Source organism: Berghia stephanieae, chromosome 4 (assembly GCF_034508935.2).
Source record: "Berghia stephanieae isolate SIO BIC M18660-M18661 chromosome 4, UCSD_Bste_1.3, whole genome shotgun sequence".
In the NCBI taxonomy this organism is placed as follows: domain Eukaryota; kingdom Metazoa; phylum Mollusca; class Gastropoda; order Nudibranchia; family Aeolidiidae; genus Berghia; species Berghia stephanieae.
Genome location: NC_088363.1, coordinates 14,952,546 through 14,967,425, shown reverse-complemented (window position 1 = coordinate 14,967,425; position 14,880 = coordinate 14,952,546). Strand labels below are relative to the sequence as shown.

Below are 14,880 nucleotides of genomic sequence, written 5' to 3'. Positions count from 1 at the left end.
TTTCAACCAATTCCCCTTTGTCTTACTTTTTCCTCAAGTCCTTTTAATTTTAATTGTACATCTAGAATCTTTTCACTATCCCATTTTCTTCCTTTTTACTGGCGCTGATATGACCTGAATGTGTTGCAAGCGCCGTCAAACCCTTAATAGTGGGCAGGGGGGTACATACTGTGTCTTCTATCCCCTTATATCTGTTTTCCAACATGCTTTCTGTCTTTGTCTTGGAATGAGATTACTTGGTTTTTTCCTGGTCCTGGCCAGATGCCCTGGCTGAGAGGGAAACAGTCGAATGTATAGTTAGTTTTGGGAGATGATATTTTTTCCTTGTAAATCATCTCTCTTTTATGTATTATTATATTTGTTATTTATAATGTTTAGTGTAAGCATTTGAGTGTATTCCTCTTTGTTGGATTTTGTGCTTGTGTCCGGATGAGACTTATAGGTGGTCTCAAACTAAGTACTTTGATAGTGTGCTCTTGGAATCTACATCTGATCCCTATTTGTTCCCAATTCCCCTATGTCTTACTTTTTCTTGGGTGCTATATTTGTAATTCTAGAACTTTTTACTATCCCATTTTGTTCCTTTTTACTGGTGCTGATATAACCTAAATGTGTTGCAAGCGCCGTAAAACCCTTAAAAACAAACAAAACAAACCCTTAAAAACAAAAACAAACTTTTGTCTTTTATCCCCCTATATGTTTTCTGTCTTTGTCTTGGAATGGGAGAACTAAGGACATTGATGTTATGCTTTGGAATCTACATCTGTTCCCTATTTAAACAAATTCCCCTTTGTCTTACTTTTTCTTGGGTGCTTTAATTGTTATTCTATACGTTTTTGACTAGCGGATGTTTTGCAAGCGCAGTAAAAGACCTAAAACAAACAAGTCGCCTTTTTTTTCATTTCAACAATGCCAATGCCGATTAACCCATTCTATAGATGCAACGAAGTTGACATCATTCGTGTCTTTATTGTTTTTAGCCAGCCAATTTTACTGATAAGCGGAAAGCATCAATACTGGGTGGGGATCCTGACCTCCCATAGCGGGCAGGGAGGTACATACTTTGTCTTCTATCGCCTTATATCTGTTATCCAACATGCTTTCTGTCTTTGTCTTGGAATGGGATTAATTGTTTTTTTTCCTGGCCCTCGTCGGAGTCCTGGCTGGGAGGGAGACAGTCAAATGCATAGTTATTGTTTTGGGAGATGATATTTTTTACCTTGTAAATCATCTCTCTGTTATGTATTATTATATTTGTTAGTTTTAATGTTTAATGTAAGCATTTGAGTGTATTCTTCTTTGTTGGATTTTGTGCTTGTGTCCGGATGAGACTTATAGGTGATCTCAAACTAAGTACTTTGATAGTGTGCTCTTGGAATCTACATCTGATCCCCTATTTGTTCCCAATTCCCCTATGTCTTACTTTTTGTTGGGTGCTGTATTTGTAATTCTATAACTTTTTACTATCCTATTTTCTTCCTTTTTACTGGCGCTGATATAACCTAAATGTGTTGCAAGCGCCGTAAAACCCTTAAAAACAAAACAAAAACAAACAAAGCATCAATATATCTATATTACCTGGGTGGGGTTCTTGACCTCTCATAGTGGCAGGAGGTGTGTACTTACTGTGTCTTCTGGGTGGGGTTCCTGGCCTCCCATAGTGACAGGAGGTATGTACTTACTGTGTCTTCTATCCCCCTATATCTCTTTTCCAACGTGCTTTCTGTCTTTGTCTTGGAATGAGATTACTTGGTTTTGGCCTGGCCTGGGCTGGTAGGGAATCAGTCAAATGTATAGTTAGTTTTAGGAGATATTTTTTTCCTTGTAAATCATCTCTTTTTTATGGATGTACTGTATTATTTTTTCTTTTACATATAATGATGTATAAACATCATGGGTGCCAGCAGGAAGAAGTGCTGAAACCTGAAACTAAAATCTCGACACTTTGCCAAACCTGAAAATGTTCCTACTGAAAATGCGGCCTAAACTTTACTCTTATTTCATCACCATTTTTATACCATTATTAAATGATTACACAGCAAACATATTGACACAATGAGGAAATTAATTTGATTTTAAAACCAACTTGTAATACATAGTGAAATACTCACAGTGCAGTTGTCTCTCTCTAGGGGAGCCAAAGAACAGAGAGTACCAGAGGTACTCCCTCAACATTTTTTTGAAAGATTTAGTGATGGACACCAGAACACTGAAACCGGAGGTATTTGACTTCGAGATATCGCGAAACCAGAATTCCAGCATGAACCGGAAAACTGGCACCCATGATAAACATTTGTGCGTATTCCTCTTAGTTGGGACCTGGCTGTGTCTCGATGAGACTTTTAGGTGATCTCATACTAAGACCACTGATAGTGATAGTATTCTCTTGGAATCTACATCTGATCCCTATTTGAACCCTTCCCCTTTGTCTACTTTTTCTTGTGTGCTCTCAATTGTAAATCTATAATTTTTTTATCATCTTATTTTCTTCCTTTTTAATGGCACTGAAATGACTTAAGTGTGTCGCAAGCGCTGTAAAACCCTTAAAAACAGACACTGAAATGACTTAAGTGTGTCGCAAGCGCTGTAAAACCCTTAAAAACAGACACTGAAATGACTTAAATGTGTCGCAAGCGCTGTAAAACCCTTCAAAACAGACACTGAAATGACTTGAAGTGTGTCGCAAGCGCTGTAAAACCCTTAAAAACAGACACTCAAATGACTTAAGTGTGTCGCAAGCGCTGTAAAACCCTTAAAAACAGACACTCAAATGACTTAAGCTGTCCCTCCAGGAAATCGAGGTGCTTGCCGCAATGGGACCGCAATTTTGACAATTGCCGCAATTTTTTGCAATTTTCCATCTTCTGGAGTCACATAATATAATCATATAATGCTAAACATAGGAAAATACTACTGCCACCGTCACACAAAACTATTAAAGATTTCGCGAGTAGCTTCCCTTGACAACACAGGAAGTAGATAATTCATTGTTTTCAATCGATTGACTCATCCCAGCAATTTATCATCCTCTAGTAGGCTTTTGTTGGATTTGTGCCGAAACTGAGTTTGAGTTGTATGAAAAAAAAAATCGCTCATGATGTCTAAAAATTCAGCAAAGAATGGTTCCAAGACGGGTGGACTTGTCATAGAATTAAAGCAAGAATAAATTATTGTGCGCTGTTTATTGAAAACAATGTCTTAAATTTGCAATTTTTGCATTTTTTGCATGCAATTTTTTGAATTTGGGGTGCAATTTTTTGGGTTTTCATTTGCACTTTTCCGCGGGGACAGCTTAAGTGTGTCGCAAGCGCTGTAAAACCCCTAAAAACAGACACTGAAATGACTTAAGTGCGTCGCAAGCGCTGTAAAACCCTTAAAAACAGACACTGAAATGACTTAAGTGTGTTGCAAGCGCTGTAAAACACTTAAAAACAGACACTGAAATGACTTAAAGTGTGTCGCAAGCGCTGTAAAACTCTTAAAAACAGACACTGAAATGACTTAAGTGTGTCGCAAGCGCTGTAAAACACTTAAAAACAGACACTGAAATGACTTAAGTGTGTCGCAAGCGCTGTAAAACCCTTAAAAACAGACACTGAAATGACTTAAGTGTGTCGCAAGCGCTGTAAAACCTTTAAAAACAGACACTGAAATGACTTAAGTGTGTCGCAAGCGCTGTAAAACCTTTACAAACAGACACTGAAATGACTTAAGTGTGTTGCAAGTGCTGTAAAACCCTTAAAAACAAACACTGAAATGACTTAAGTGTGTCGCAAGCGCTGTAAAACCCTTAAAAACAGACACTGAAATGACTTAAGTGTGTCGCAAGTGCTGTAAAACCCTTAAAAACAAACACTGAAATGACTTAAGTGTGTTGCAAGCGCTGTAAAACGTAAAACCCTTAAAAACAGACAAAACAAACGACACATTATGTTTAATGTATCCCTGTCAATCATTTGCCCTTGACATGCTGGCACTTTGGTGTTGTCTCATTCGTCTGTGGCGTTTCGTTCGTCCTGTTTTGTTGATAAACAGGAAACCTGAAACATCCATTCTATGTTTTCGAGCAGAAAAATTTACACTACACACATTTTGGACACCAATCAGTAATTGGGTTAACTCGAGTGTTGACCTGGTCACTTTTGTTTTTGTAACATCTTTATATGATGTATCTTGGTATTGAAATAACCTGTCCCTTGTTCTTTTTCTAAAGTGTTGGGAAGGGTGAAATATATCTTTTTTTTTTTTGTTGTTGCTTTTTTTTTTTTTTGCTAAATTGATAATTTACATTGTAAAGTGCACAGAGCTTGTGTTTTACACAAGAATGAGCGCTATATAAATGTGTATTATTATTATTATTATTATTATTATTATTATTATTATTGTCCCAAGAGATTTGATTTTCCCTGGTATTGGAATATGCGAGTGCAGTTTAGGATTGGGATTCTCTTTCACAAAAGAACATTAACATGATTGAGAAAGTCCAAACAGAAGCTGAATGATTTGTAACATGTTGCACATTGAAAGAACTGGGATGCATAAAATTTGCCCTTCGAAGTCTCAATTTGAGGCCTTTCAGGAACCGACAAGAGGCCCGCATTAAAATATTTATTTCAGAAATCCATCAGCAGCGATTCATATCCAAGACAACATTTAAAAAGTCCATGGAACAAATACAATACAAGAGGAAACACAACGTCACAATTCATACAACCCTGGGTTTTAACATATGATTTGTAAACATTTGAGTGTATTCCTCTTAGTGGGAACCTGTGCTGGTGTCTGGAGACTTTTAGATGGTCTCAAACTAAGTACTTTGATAGTGTGCTCTTGGAATCTACATCTGTTTCCTATTTGAACCAATTCCCCTTTGTCTTACCTTTTCTTGCGTGCTTTAATTGTAATTCCAGAACTTTTTACTATCCCATTTTCTCCCTTTTTACTGGCGCTGATATGACCTTAATGTGTTGCAAGCGCCGTAAAACCCTTAAAAACAAACAAACAAACAATCTGTTTTTCCAATTTGCTTTCTGTCTTTGTCTTGGAATGAGATTACTTACAATTCAGACAACCCTGGGTGGGGTTCCACACCTCCCATAGTGGACAGGGAGGTCACTTACTGTGTCTTCTATATCTGTTTTCTGAGCTGCTTTCTATAATAAATAACAAAACAAAACGTCTATTCATGTCATCAGTTCAAATTCTTTATTCAGAATGAAAACAGCTTTGGAAAGATAAATTCCAGGTTTACATGAAATTCCAACAGTGAGGAAACAAGACGGTCAACAAATAATAAATGCACACATAATTAATTAAATGTATGACTCCAAATCCAAATGTATTTTGGTTAAATAATGGCCCTTCCAACATATTAAGGTCATTTTTTATGCAAAAAAGGGAACATGATGGAAAAGTTGACAAATAAGAGAATTTATCGAAAAAGAAGAAAAGCAAATCAACAATTGCTCATTTTATCTGATTAACTATTCTTGATTTTCTTTATCAAACCATTTCAGTTGAAATCATAATAACTCATTCAACTCTTTCGAGCACTTCAAAAAGCATACGTTGAAGTTAGTCACCAAAACATCTCAAAAAACAAGACATAAATCCTTGCAAAATAACACCACCACTCCAATCACGACATATTTATTTATCACTTTCCTTTTCAAACATACCGTCACACAAGAAAGCCATTAGCATCGTTCAATCTTATTAGTTAGCAAAGCAAGCGGAACCATTCTTCATACTCATACAAATCAATTCAAAATGTACGTACACAATACTTGAACTTTTTTTCTTTTCTACGTCAACTCAAATACCACACCCACAAAGGATGGATGGGTCATAATATACGCATCATATAATAACAACAATATTGTCACAGGTTTATTCAACAAAAATTTTCAATTTTAAATTGAAAGTCGAAATCAATCAGCAGGTAAACGCCAAACCAGAGATTAATAACAATAGTCAAATTGAATGGAAGCTTTAATTTAATCAACAAAGACAGATGAATTAGATGGACGTTTTGGGTTTCCCCTTTGTCAACAAAGCAAGATAAATGAAAAAAATAACTAAACACGATATGTCGTTCCTGTTTCATTCATCATGTTTTGTTGACAAAGGGGAAACCTGAAACGTCCATTTCATCTGTATTTGTTAATAAAATTGAAGCTTCCATTCAACTTGCCTATTTCTTTGAGCTTCAAGCAGCCACATGTGCATCAAACCAGAAACAGGTAAAAGAAAGCCTAAAGATAATGCTGTTATTGAAAATATATGATCAAGCTCAATTTAATAAAAAGAAATATGAATGTAGTTTTGTTTTAATTTGGAGGGAAGTCAGTGTAAGGCAGAGATCCGATTACTGCTGATTAGATTGGTGGACTCCAAGAGTCCTTTGGATTAAGAGATGAGATCGCTATGCCAATAAAATACAGAAAATATATATGTCTTAATTGTAATTCGTAAACAGGGTCATTTCTAAACAATGAGAGTGAGTGTAGTTCTGAAAAAAAAAGACGCATTTAGCAAATAACCATTCAAGGGAGTAACAGACAAATTTTTCGGCCAAATCATTATTTTTGGTTTGTTGGACTTTCCCAAGGTCAAGTCAATAATGTTTTGTTTGTTTATATTTAAGGGTTTTACGGCGCCAGTAAAAAGGGGGAAAAATGGGATAGTCAAAGGTTCTAGAATTACATTTAAAACACCCAAGAAAAAGTAAGCCAAAGGGGAATTGGATCAAATAGGGAACAGATGTAGATTCCAAGAGCACACTATCTAGCTTAGTTTGAGATCACCTAAATGCCTCATCCTGACACAAGCACAGGTCCCCACTAAGAGGAACACATTCAAATATTTACAAACCATATAAAATGTAAACAAAACAATACAGAGCATAACAGAGAGAAGATTTACAAGACAAAAAATATCATCTCCCAAAACTCTAATTATACAATTGACTGTTTCCCTCTCAGCCAGGGCAAGGACAACACCGAGTAATCTCATCCCAAGACAAAGACAGAAAGCATGTTGAAAATCAGATACACAGGGATAGAAGACCCAGTAAGTGTCTCCCTGCCCGCTATGGGAGGAAGTCAGTAATGTGCACCAACCACAAAACATTAAATATGAATTGCAATATTAAATGTAAATAGTCTCCTTCACTGGCTTGTCAGTCATCACCGTCATGTTTTTTTACAGACCTAATAACCCAAATTAACACAGGCTCCATTGGTGTAATGGAAATACTCTCACACCAACACAAAATATCGTACATAACAATGTTGAATCATGCCCATAATAAAATCAACAGACATACAAGTGTGTGCACGTCAGTTATAATTATAATTTTTACAAACTAATATGGATGGCAAAATTTCAGTCCAAAAAAAATATAATAATAATTGTACAAACATTTTACAACTCATAATTTTATACTATGAACATTTTCTTATGATTACAGATCTCGTTAACATTTCATATTCAACACGGTGTTTGTCATTGTCAAATTATTTCATTCACTATTTCTTCATAATAATCATAACGAAAAATTAGAAGGAAAAAGAAAACAAACAAAAAGATCCTGCATCATGCAAATAAAAGAAATTCCTATTAGAGCAAAAACCACAACACAAGAAAGTCTTAAATCCAGTTCTAATTCTCAATGGAGATCAGGAAGTTGGACTGCCAATCTTTTTCGCCACATGGTGTCAAATTTCTCACTTTATCAACAGGATAGCTATTTCAAAAACAAACAACTAAACTAGTAGGAAAACGATTTGATAATCAGTGAAGCAAGCTTTACAGCAGATTGTTACGACAGGGAGATACGAGATGTTTCTGCACAAGGTAGTGACACAAAGTACTCAACAACTTTAACTCTCACACGTTCCATAATAGAGATTTCGATCACCGGTGATCGATGGACACGCCCCCCTTCTTTCCTCTCGTTTCGCTTTAAGTGCGCTTTATAATATGCCCCCAAATGGCGATTTTATAATAATTTACTTAATTTTATATAATAAAAACTACAAAATCTCTAAGAATATTTGATTTTTTCCTCCTAAATCACAAGAAATACGAAAGTATTTGTGTCAGTAACTCGGTTCGTCACTCGACTTCCGCCATCTTGTTTTGACAGTCGACTTGTCGTCTCTACTCACGAATTTACTCAAAATAAACTAATTATATACATTTTACAATGACTTATTGTACCGAAAAAGAGGTCTACGATATCTGATACATGAATGAAGACAGTGACGATGAAAATTACGCCTCTGTTCCCGAGAATATGATGCCTGATGGGGACCTGCCCTACTCACCAAATCTGGACTCGAATGACGAACCTGACGAGTAAGTATTTTTCTCAACTTTTCACAATTACATCCTCTGACATCATATTCAAGTCAAAACACGCACATCCTCTTAAACCCTGATCTTTCTTTTATCAGTTTCTATTAAGTTATTATTTATTTTTTCACTTTTCACCTCATTTACGAAGCATAGAAGTTGGGCAAGTGGTTAGCTGAAAATGTAAACAAACATGGCTGACAATAGAAGTAGAGAGCCATGTATTTCAACAAGGAGTGATACAACTTTATTTTTATATCTGACTTTTAGAAATTAAGATTGTGATATTTTGTGAGAGCAGCTTTTAACAGAATTTTGTTCTTTTTGTATTTCTTTTTAACGCAGTGAGACCCAAATCCAAGTACCAGATGAGGATTATGAAGATGTCACTCGTATCCCTGGTGTTGCAAGTATGAGTACAAGTAAAAGAAGTCATTACGAAAGGTGAGCAGGAATCATATTATTATACTCTATTCAGATGCACTTTGGAAGTATGACATTCTAGAAATTATTAGTTTACAATTGCTTCAAATGGTTGGTATGAAGCAATGTTTTAGTATGTGGCTCACAAATAGTGAAGGTAAGAATTTCATGGGTTCACAGGGAACATGAGAATGACAAACAGTTGATATACTGAATTTTGTTACTTTTGTGTATGGACTGAGTCAAGCTGTCAATATTTTGTTTATTTGGTTTACCTTTGACTTATTAAAATTGTTTTTGCAATTCTAATTCTTTTTTTTCTTTTTTTCTTTTTAAAAAATTCATCTCATTTCAGTTCTCAAATTCCATCTCAAGAGATTCCTGGCCCTTCCAAACCAAGAAAGTGCGCCTTGATCCTGGTCCCACAACCCCTGTCCCACCTTTTTGGCCTGAACTTGTCCCTGGTCTATTGTATGCCGGATGTGTTGAAGTTTGAGTTTGTAATTTATTTATTTTGTGGAAGATTGCCATATGGTTTTCAAAATTTACAGTGACTTTTCTCAAAAAATGCAAATATTATTCTTCTGATTTATATAATCAAATGCCTTTACAAGTGCAGTTTTGTGAAATAAATATGTCACTTGTGAGTGAATTACTATTCTGGAATGTAAAATGAACCATATAATTCATTTAATCAGTCAATATCACTCATTTGAAGTAAAGCAGACCAATTTGAAATTGAAACTGTCATTTTTGTGATGTTTTTTGTTCACATATATATGACTCATATTACGTAAATATTGAACTAATATGTAATATTTGTAATCAGCTGTATGATTTCAAGTGTTATGATCATTATTTTCCTCAACCATAAAAGAAATATGACATTATGGACAAACAAAAAGGCTATTAAGTTATTTTAGGTCAAATAATGCTGGATTATGCCCCTTTTTTCCAGAAAAATTGCTCGTCTCGAAGACCCTCTCAAATACTCATTTTCAGGAAATTTGCAATGAAGTTTGTAAATAATCTGCAAAATATGTTGTTTGTTTGGAAAATAAATGATATTTGATTATATTTCATAACCTGAATTTTTTTCCCTCTTAGTGATTGAGAAATGTGTTGTTTTTGTGATAATTTTTTGAGACCCTACCCCAGCACATAAATCTGATTTATGTCTCGGAGAAGGTTTCAATTGTGGTATAGACATGTCACTGTGATAGTATGATCATTGGCAAGTACAATGATTATAACTTTACATGGTTGTGGGCCAGTAGAATGGGTTAATGGACATTTTAATAGCACTACCCAGTCATTTTTCACTCTAGCTTTAAAATAATGGAACGTTTGAGGTTATAATATATAAGTTATATATATATATATATATATTTTATATATATATATATATATATATATATATATATATATATATATATTATTATTATTATTTAAAATATTTACCACAATGTTTGAGACAGTCTACATTAATGTTTCAGGCTTAATTTGCCATCGTCAGGACTGAGTTGTTTTGTTGACTGTTGTTGTTTCTTCGAAGAAACAACAACAGTCAACAAAACAACTCAGTCCTGACGATGGCAAATTAAGCCTGAAACATTAATGTAGACTGTCTCAAACATTGTGGTTAATATTTTAAATAATAATAATTCGCTCCATTACTGCATGTCGAGCACTTTTCGTACCATATTTGTATCAAACACAATTCAATATATATATATATATATATATATATCGATGGCCCGTTGATCAAACCTCTGAAGTAGCCACTTTGCGATACTATACTTCAGAGGTTTGATCAACGAGCCATCGATATATATAGATAATATACATATATAATCTTCCTGAAAAATTTGTACACAATTCTTTGATGTAAAAAAAAAGGAATCTTTACTGACCGATTTCTGAGTTCATTTTTATAATGATGCATTCCTTAGAATAATAATGCCCTAAACTTTAAAACACATCTACTGAATGAAATCAACACGCCTTGTTGTGATTTATAACAGAAACAAAAGGCAGCCACCCCAATCTGGATTTTGTGGTTGACTGTAGATTTTCCTCTGCTCGTCAACAACAAAAATTTTGTCTATCAAGAAAAGGGTCAGACCTAAAGCATTTTGAGACATTTCCATATATAAAATAGTAGGCAGCACTGTCTCTTTCTGTCATTTTTCAATGACATAATCCTAGTATAAGGTATGAGGTTAGCGGAAGAGTAGCGTCCCTTGATTGGACATCACCTTACAGAGAGAAGGTCAACATGGTTTTGCGTATGCGTCTCTCTCGTCCTCGCTTTCGGTGAAGTGTCTCCGGAAGCGAGGACTAGAGACGCATGCGCACAACCAACATGACGTTCTCTCTCTAATAACTTTTCCGAGGGTGACGTCCAATCAAGGGACGCTACTCTTCCGCTAATCTCATTCCCTATTAAAACTCGAGCAATTTACATTGACTGTATACCTCAAAATGTCAATCTGGAGTTGATTAATGTATATTATAATTCATATTATAAATGCAGTGGCTTTCTTTTTATAATTTGAAGAATGGCGGGGGGGGGGGGGGGGGGGGGTGGTAAATCTGAAGTATTTCTCTGGAAAATACATAATTGCTTTCCTATTGCCTTGGAACTAGGAAGCCCAATTAATGTACCTAGTTTTATCTCTATTCATGTGCTTTCTTCCATCTTAAAGTTTCAATGAACAACATAAAACACTTTCTCATAATTCGTGGCGTTATCAAAATTTGAAAAACTTGGAGAAAAAAAAAACAAAACCAAATAATTTTATGAAAGATGTGTGACTGTATTTCAAAATCCACCTCTCCCCCTCCCTCTACCTCTTCCACCCCCACCCCTCTCAGCCCCACGCCCCCATCCTTTGGTACCACCAACCCCACCTTTGCCTCTATTACCGCCACTACCACCACCACCACTGCCACCAGCACCACCACCACCTCCTCTTCCTCCACGACCTGAACCTCTACCACCCTTTCCCCCGCCTCCTCCTCCCCCTCCCCCCCAGCCACCACCCCTTCCTCCTCTCCCTCCACCTGGTCCATCCTCCCACGGTCTCTTCTTTCCCCCTCTCTTAGCCCCTCCTCCTCCACCTCTACCCCCCTGTTGCTGATCATAGCTATCTGGACCTCCACTATCATTGAAATAATCATCTGCTCCGTCATTATTATTATTATTAAAACTATCATCATTCCACTCACCGTACTCATCCCCCTCATAGTTTGGGCCACCATACATATCTCTACCCATCCCACTATTACCACCACCTCTCCTACCACCATCACCACCACCACCTCTTCCTCTTCCACCATTTGCACGGCTATTGCTCTGATACCTTTCATCATAATCATAACTTTCATCGTCATCATCAAAATTGCCACCTCCACCACCACCTCCAAACCCTGAATTGCCATCGTTATATCCCTTATTGAAACTATTCTGATACATTTGCTGCTGCGGCTGATTCCTTCCACGTTGTTGTTGTTGTTGTTGTTGTTGTTGATGATGCTGTGGACCTCCTCTTCCTCCTTGTTCCTGAATCTGTCGATAATCCTGGTCTTCAATGTAGTCATTGTTTGAATGCATCATGCCGTCATCAAATCTAGATCAGGAGAGAAATCAATTTTCGTTAACTGAAGAAAAAAAATCCCCCCAAAAAACATGAGCATTTAAATAGCGCAATATCCACTAATCATGCTTAAAGCGCTTGACAAGGGGTCACAAGCCAACAGCATCACTTAACATTTAGGACGAGAAATAACACTTGTTAGGTGATGTTACAATTTTTCAGTCAGGTACTAGTTTTACACCCGAGTACAGTGGGAGAATTTGAGTAAAGAACCTTTCCCAAGGACTCAACTATAAGCCACTCAGAGCGGGACTCAAACCCTGGACCATACAACTAGACTGTTTAGCCGGACGATTCAGTTCCTGTACTTTGTGTAACACAACCACATCATGAATATCCCAGGACTGCTAATATTTTTTGTCACTGAAATAAAAATAAAATAAAAGTCCCTTTTTTCATCCCAAAGGGGAAATTTTTCTCTAGGGTCTATTCCAAGGGAAGACTGGAATAACCTAGGCATCAGCTGCAGTGTGGCTCTGCAAATTGAGCGACGGAGAGGTGACTTGCTCAAGGCCACACAGTGCAGCGACAGGTGATCGAACACTGTACCTTCTGGGTACGAAGCAAAGACTGTACTGCTGAGCCACTGAGCCACGCTTTCCCCTCAGGAGTTGATTTTGTGTTAAGCTGACAATACCAATTGCTTTCTTTGCCTTGGATGGGATGCAGGTCTATCAAAAAGTACTTTCCACCAGGTATAACTGACCTTGCTACCCAATAACAGCTGAGTAGAAAGTGGGTAGAAAAATAATATCAAATAATCCTGGGACCAATACATTGCGTGTGAGGCGAGTGCTCAACCAATTGGGTTCTTGGGACCACAAAAACCATCAGATGTCCATGTAAAAGACAATAACAATCACCATCATCATCATCATCATCATCATGTTGACTTATACTTAATGACCTTATAATTCGTTCATCAATTTAATGAGTTAATTCCCTTATGCTCTGTGAGCTCTCCTCATTTGTGAAAATAATAAAAGGAGGCTACCAGTGATCACCTCAGTTTCTTGTGTTCCCTCCAAAAGAGAAGCAGTGTTTGTTCAGTGTTTCTACATTTATATTTAAAATAAAATCACCACCATCGAACTGAAACATGGCCTCAACACATCACCATCACCGACAAAACATGAAACATCATTACTATAATTATAAGTACGTAGACTTACCCTCCTCTCCCCCGAAAGTCTCTATCCATATCCATATTGCCCTGACCTTGAACTCCGTCCATCATTCCACCCTGTTGACCTTGGAAAGATGGGGCATTTCCTGTAGGCAAAGAGAATCCAAGATGGCTTTTATTAATTTTTAAAAAAATATTTTTAAAAAATCTTGAATAGAAAAATCAAAGTTGTACAATCATGAATACTAAAAAGTGCAAACCGACAGAAAGCTTAAAAATTAACTAGTGAATTAATTTGCCCTAAAATTTAGCAAAATATACGTTATCCATCGGCATTATGAGTACGGTTAAATGTCATGAAAACAATCAAATGACAGGGTGTGACAAAACATTGTATAGTAGGAATGAAGGTGACATCACTCTGCTCTTTGATATTATTTTTAGACAGCCTGTTAGTGATGAGTTCTAACTAAATTATATCAATCAGATTAAAATCGTTCAAGGTTACAGACAATTTTATGGGTTGGTATGTTTAATCTGGCTGGTGGATGTTGTGAGTATTTTACCTAAACGCAGAACATCAATAGTTTGAAGACTTTATGGAAATCATAATCCTGATTCTTTGAGAATAAAACACATTACAGTAAAGTAATGCCATGATCGGTGATTTTGCCAAAATTCCTCAAAACTTGCTTTTCACAATGGGAGGATTGGGAACAAAAAGAATAACTTTCCCCTGAGTTTAGGTATTTTGCAGCTAATTTTGCTAGAACAGGGTGGATTCGTGTTTCATGTCAAACTGTAGACTTTGAAGTTAAAGTTCAATGCCTAAATCTGCAAAAAGGTACAGAGCCCATCGCTGTAAGTGTTTATACATTTCAAAATTATACTTTTAATTCAGAAAAGTGAGTGGAGCAGGCACTTATGTTGATAATAACAAGAAATTAAGTGAATAGTAAAGTTTTTATTCTCTGTTGTCTTCTGGCACTTTCTTACGCACTTCATTTCTTAAAATTATATTTCCTGCTTGGTACAATGATGGTCTAGATAAATCAATAGGTTAATGTTAAATGTTACGTTTTGCTGAAATTGTCACTGTTTCCAATTTCTAAAATTTCTACTTTACAGTTGTAGATGGCACTTTTTAGTGGTTCATCTAGTACATATTGAAAGCTTCAAAACTCAAATAGAAATATTATAGTAGCAGTATAGATTAGAGCATAGAAAATTTGACGCCAAGACATCCATCTTGTCTCATTTTGGATTTGCACTGACCACCTAATTCTATTCAGGGAAAAACTGATCTACGTGCAT

General features: G+C 36.2%; 2 protein-coding genes across 2 annotated transcripts in view; one reads left to right on the top strand and one right to left on the bottom strand.

Moving 5' to 3' along the window:
• Window positions 1–5,186: 5,186 nt before the first annotated feature.
• LOC144971699 (uncharacterized) lies at window positions 5,187–9,797 on the top strand. Its single transcript, XM_078912774.1, has 4 exons — window positions 5,187–8,361; window positions 8,704–8,802; window positions 9,137–9,277; window positions 9,740–9,797. Exons 1-4 carry the CDS (start codon window positions 8,252–8,254, stop codon window positions 9,795–9,797), a joined length of 408 nt encoding a protein of 135 aa, XP_078768900.1. The 5' UTR covers window positions 5,187–8,251.
• Window positions 9,798–11,463: 1,666 nt separating this feature from the next.
• The window catches only part of LOC144970075 (uncharacterized), a 30,018-nt gene continuing 26,601 nt past the window's right edge, over window positions 11,464–14,880 (bottom strand). The window contains exons 15-16 of the mRNA XM_078909287.1: window positions 13,613–13,712; window positions 11,464–12,413 (exon numbers count right to left, since the gene is read on the bottom strand). Of these exons, the coding sequence (XP_078765413.1) occupies window positions 11,606–12,413; window positions 13,613–13,712 (908 nt within the window). The 3' untranslated portion in view covers window positions 11,464–11,605. The remainder of the gene's footprint in view (window positions 12,414–13,612; window positions 13,713–14,880) is intronic.

Excerpts from the sequence above, each read along its gene's own strand:
- LOC144971699 (XM_078912774.1), top strand. The coding sequence starts at position 8,252 with ATGAATGAAGACAGTGACGATGAAAATTACGCCTCTGTTCCCGAGAAT. Across the intron at positions 8,803-9,136 it reads AAAAGAAGTCATTACGAAAG|TTCTCAAATTCCATCTCAAG; the intron begins GTGAGCAGGAAT and ends ATCTCATTTCAG. Across the intron at positions 9,278-9,739 it reads CCGGATGTGTTGAAGTTTGA|AAAAATTGCTCGTCTCGAAG; the intron begins GTTTGTAATTTA and ends CCTTTTTTCCAG.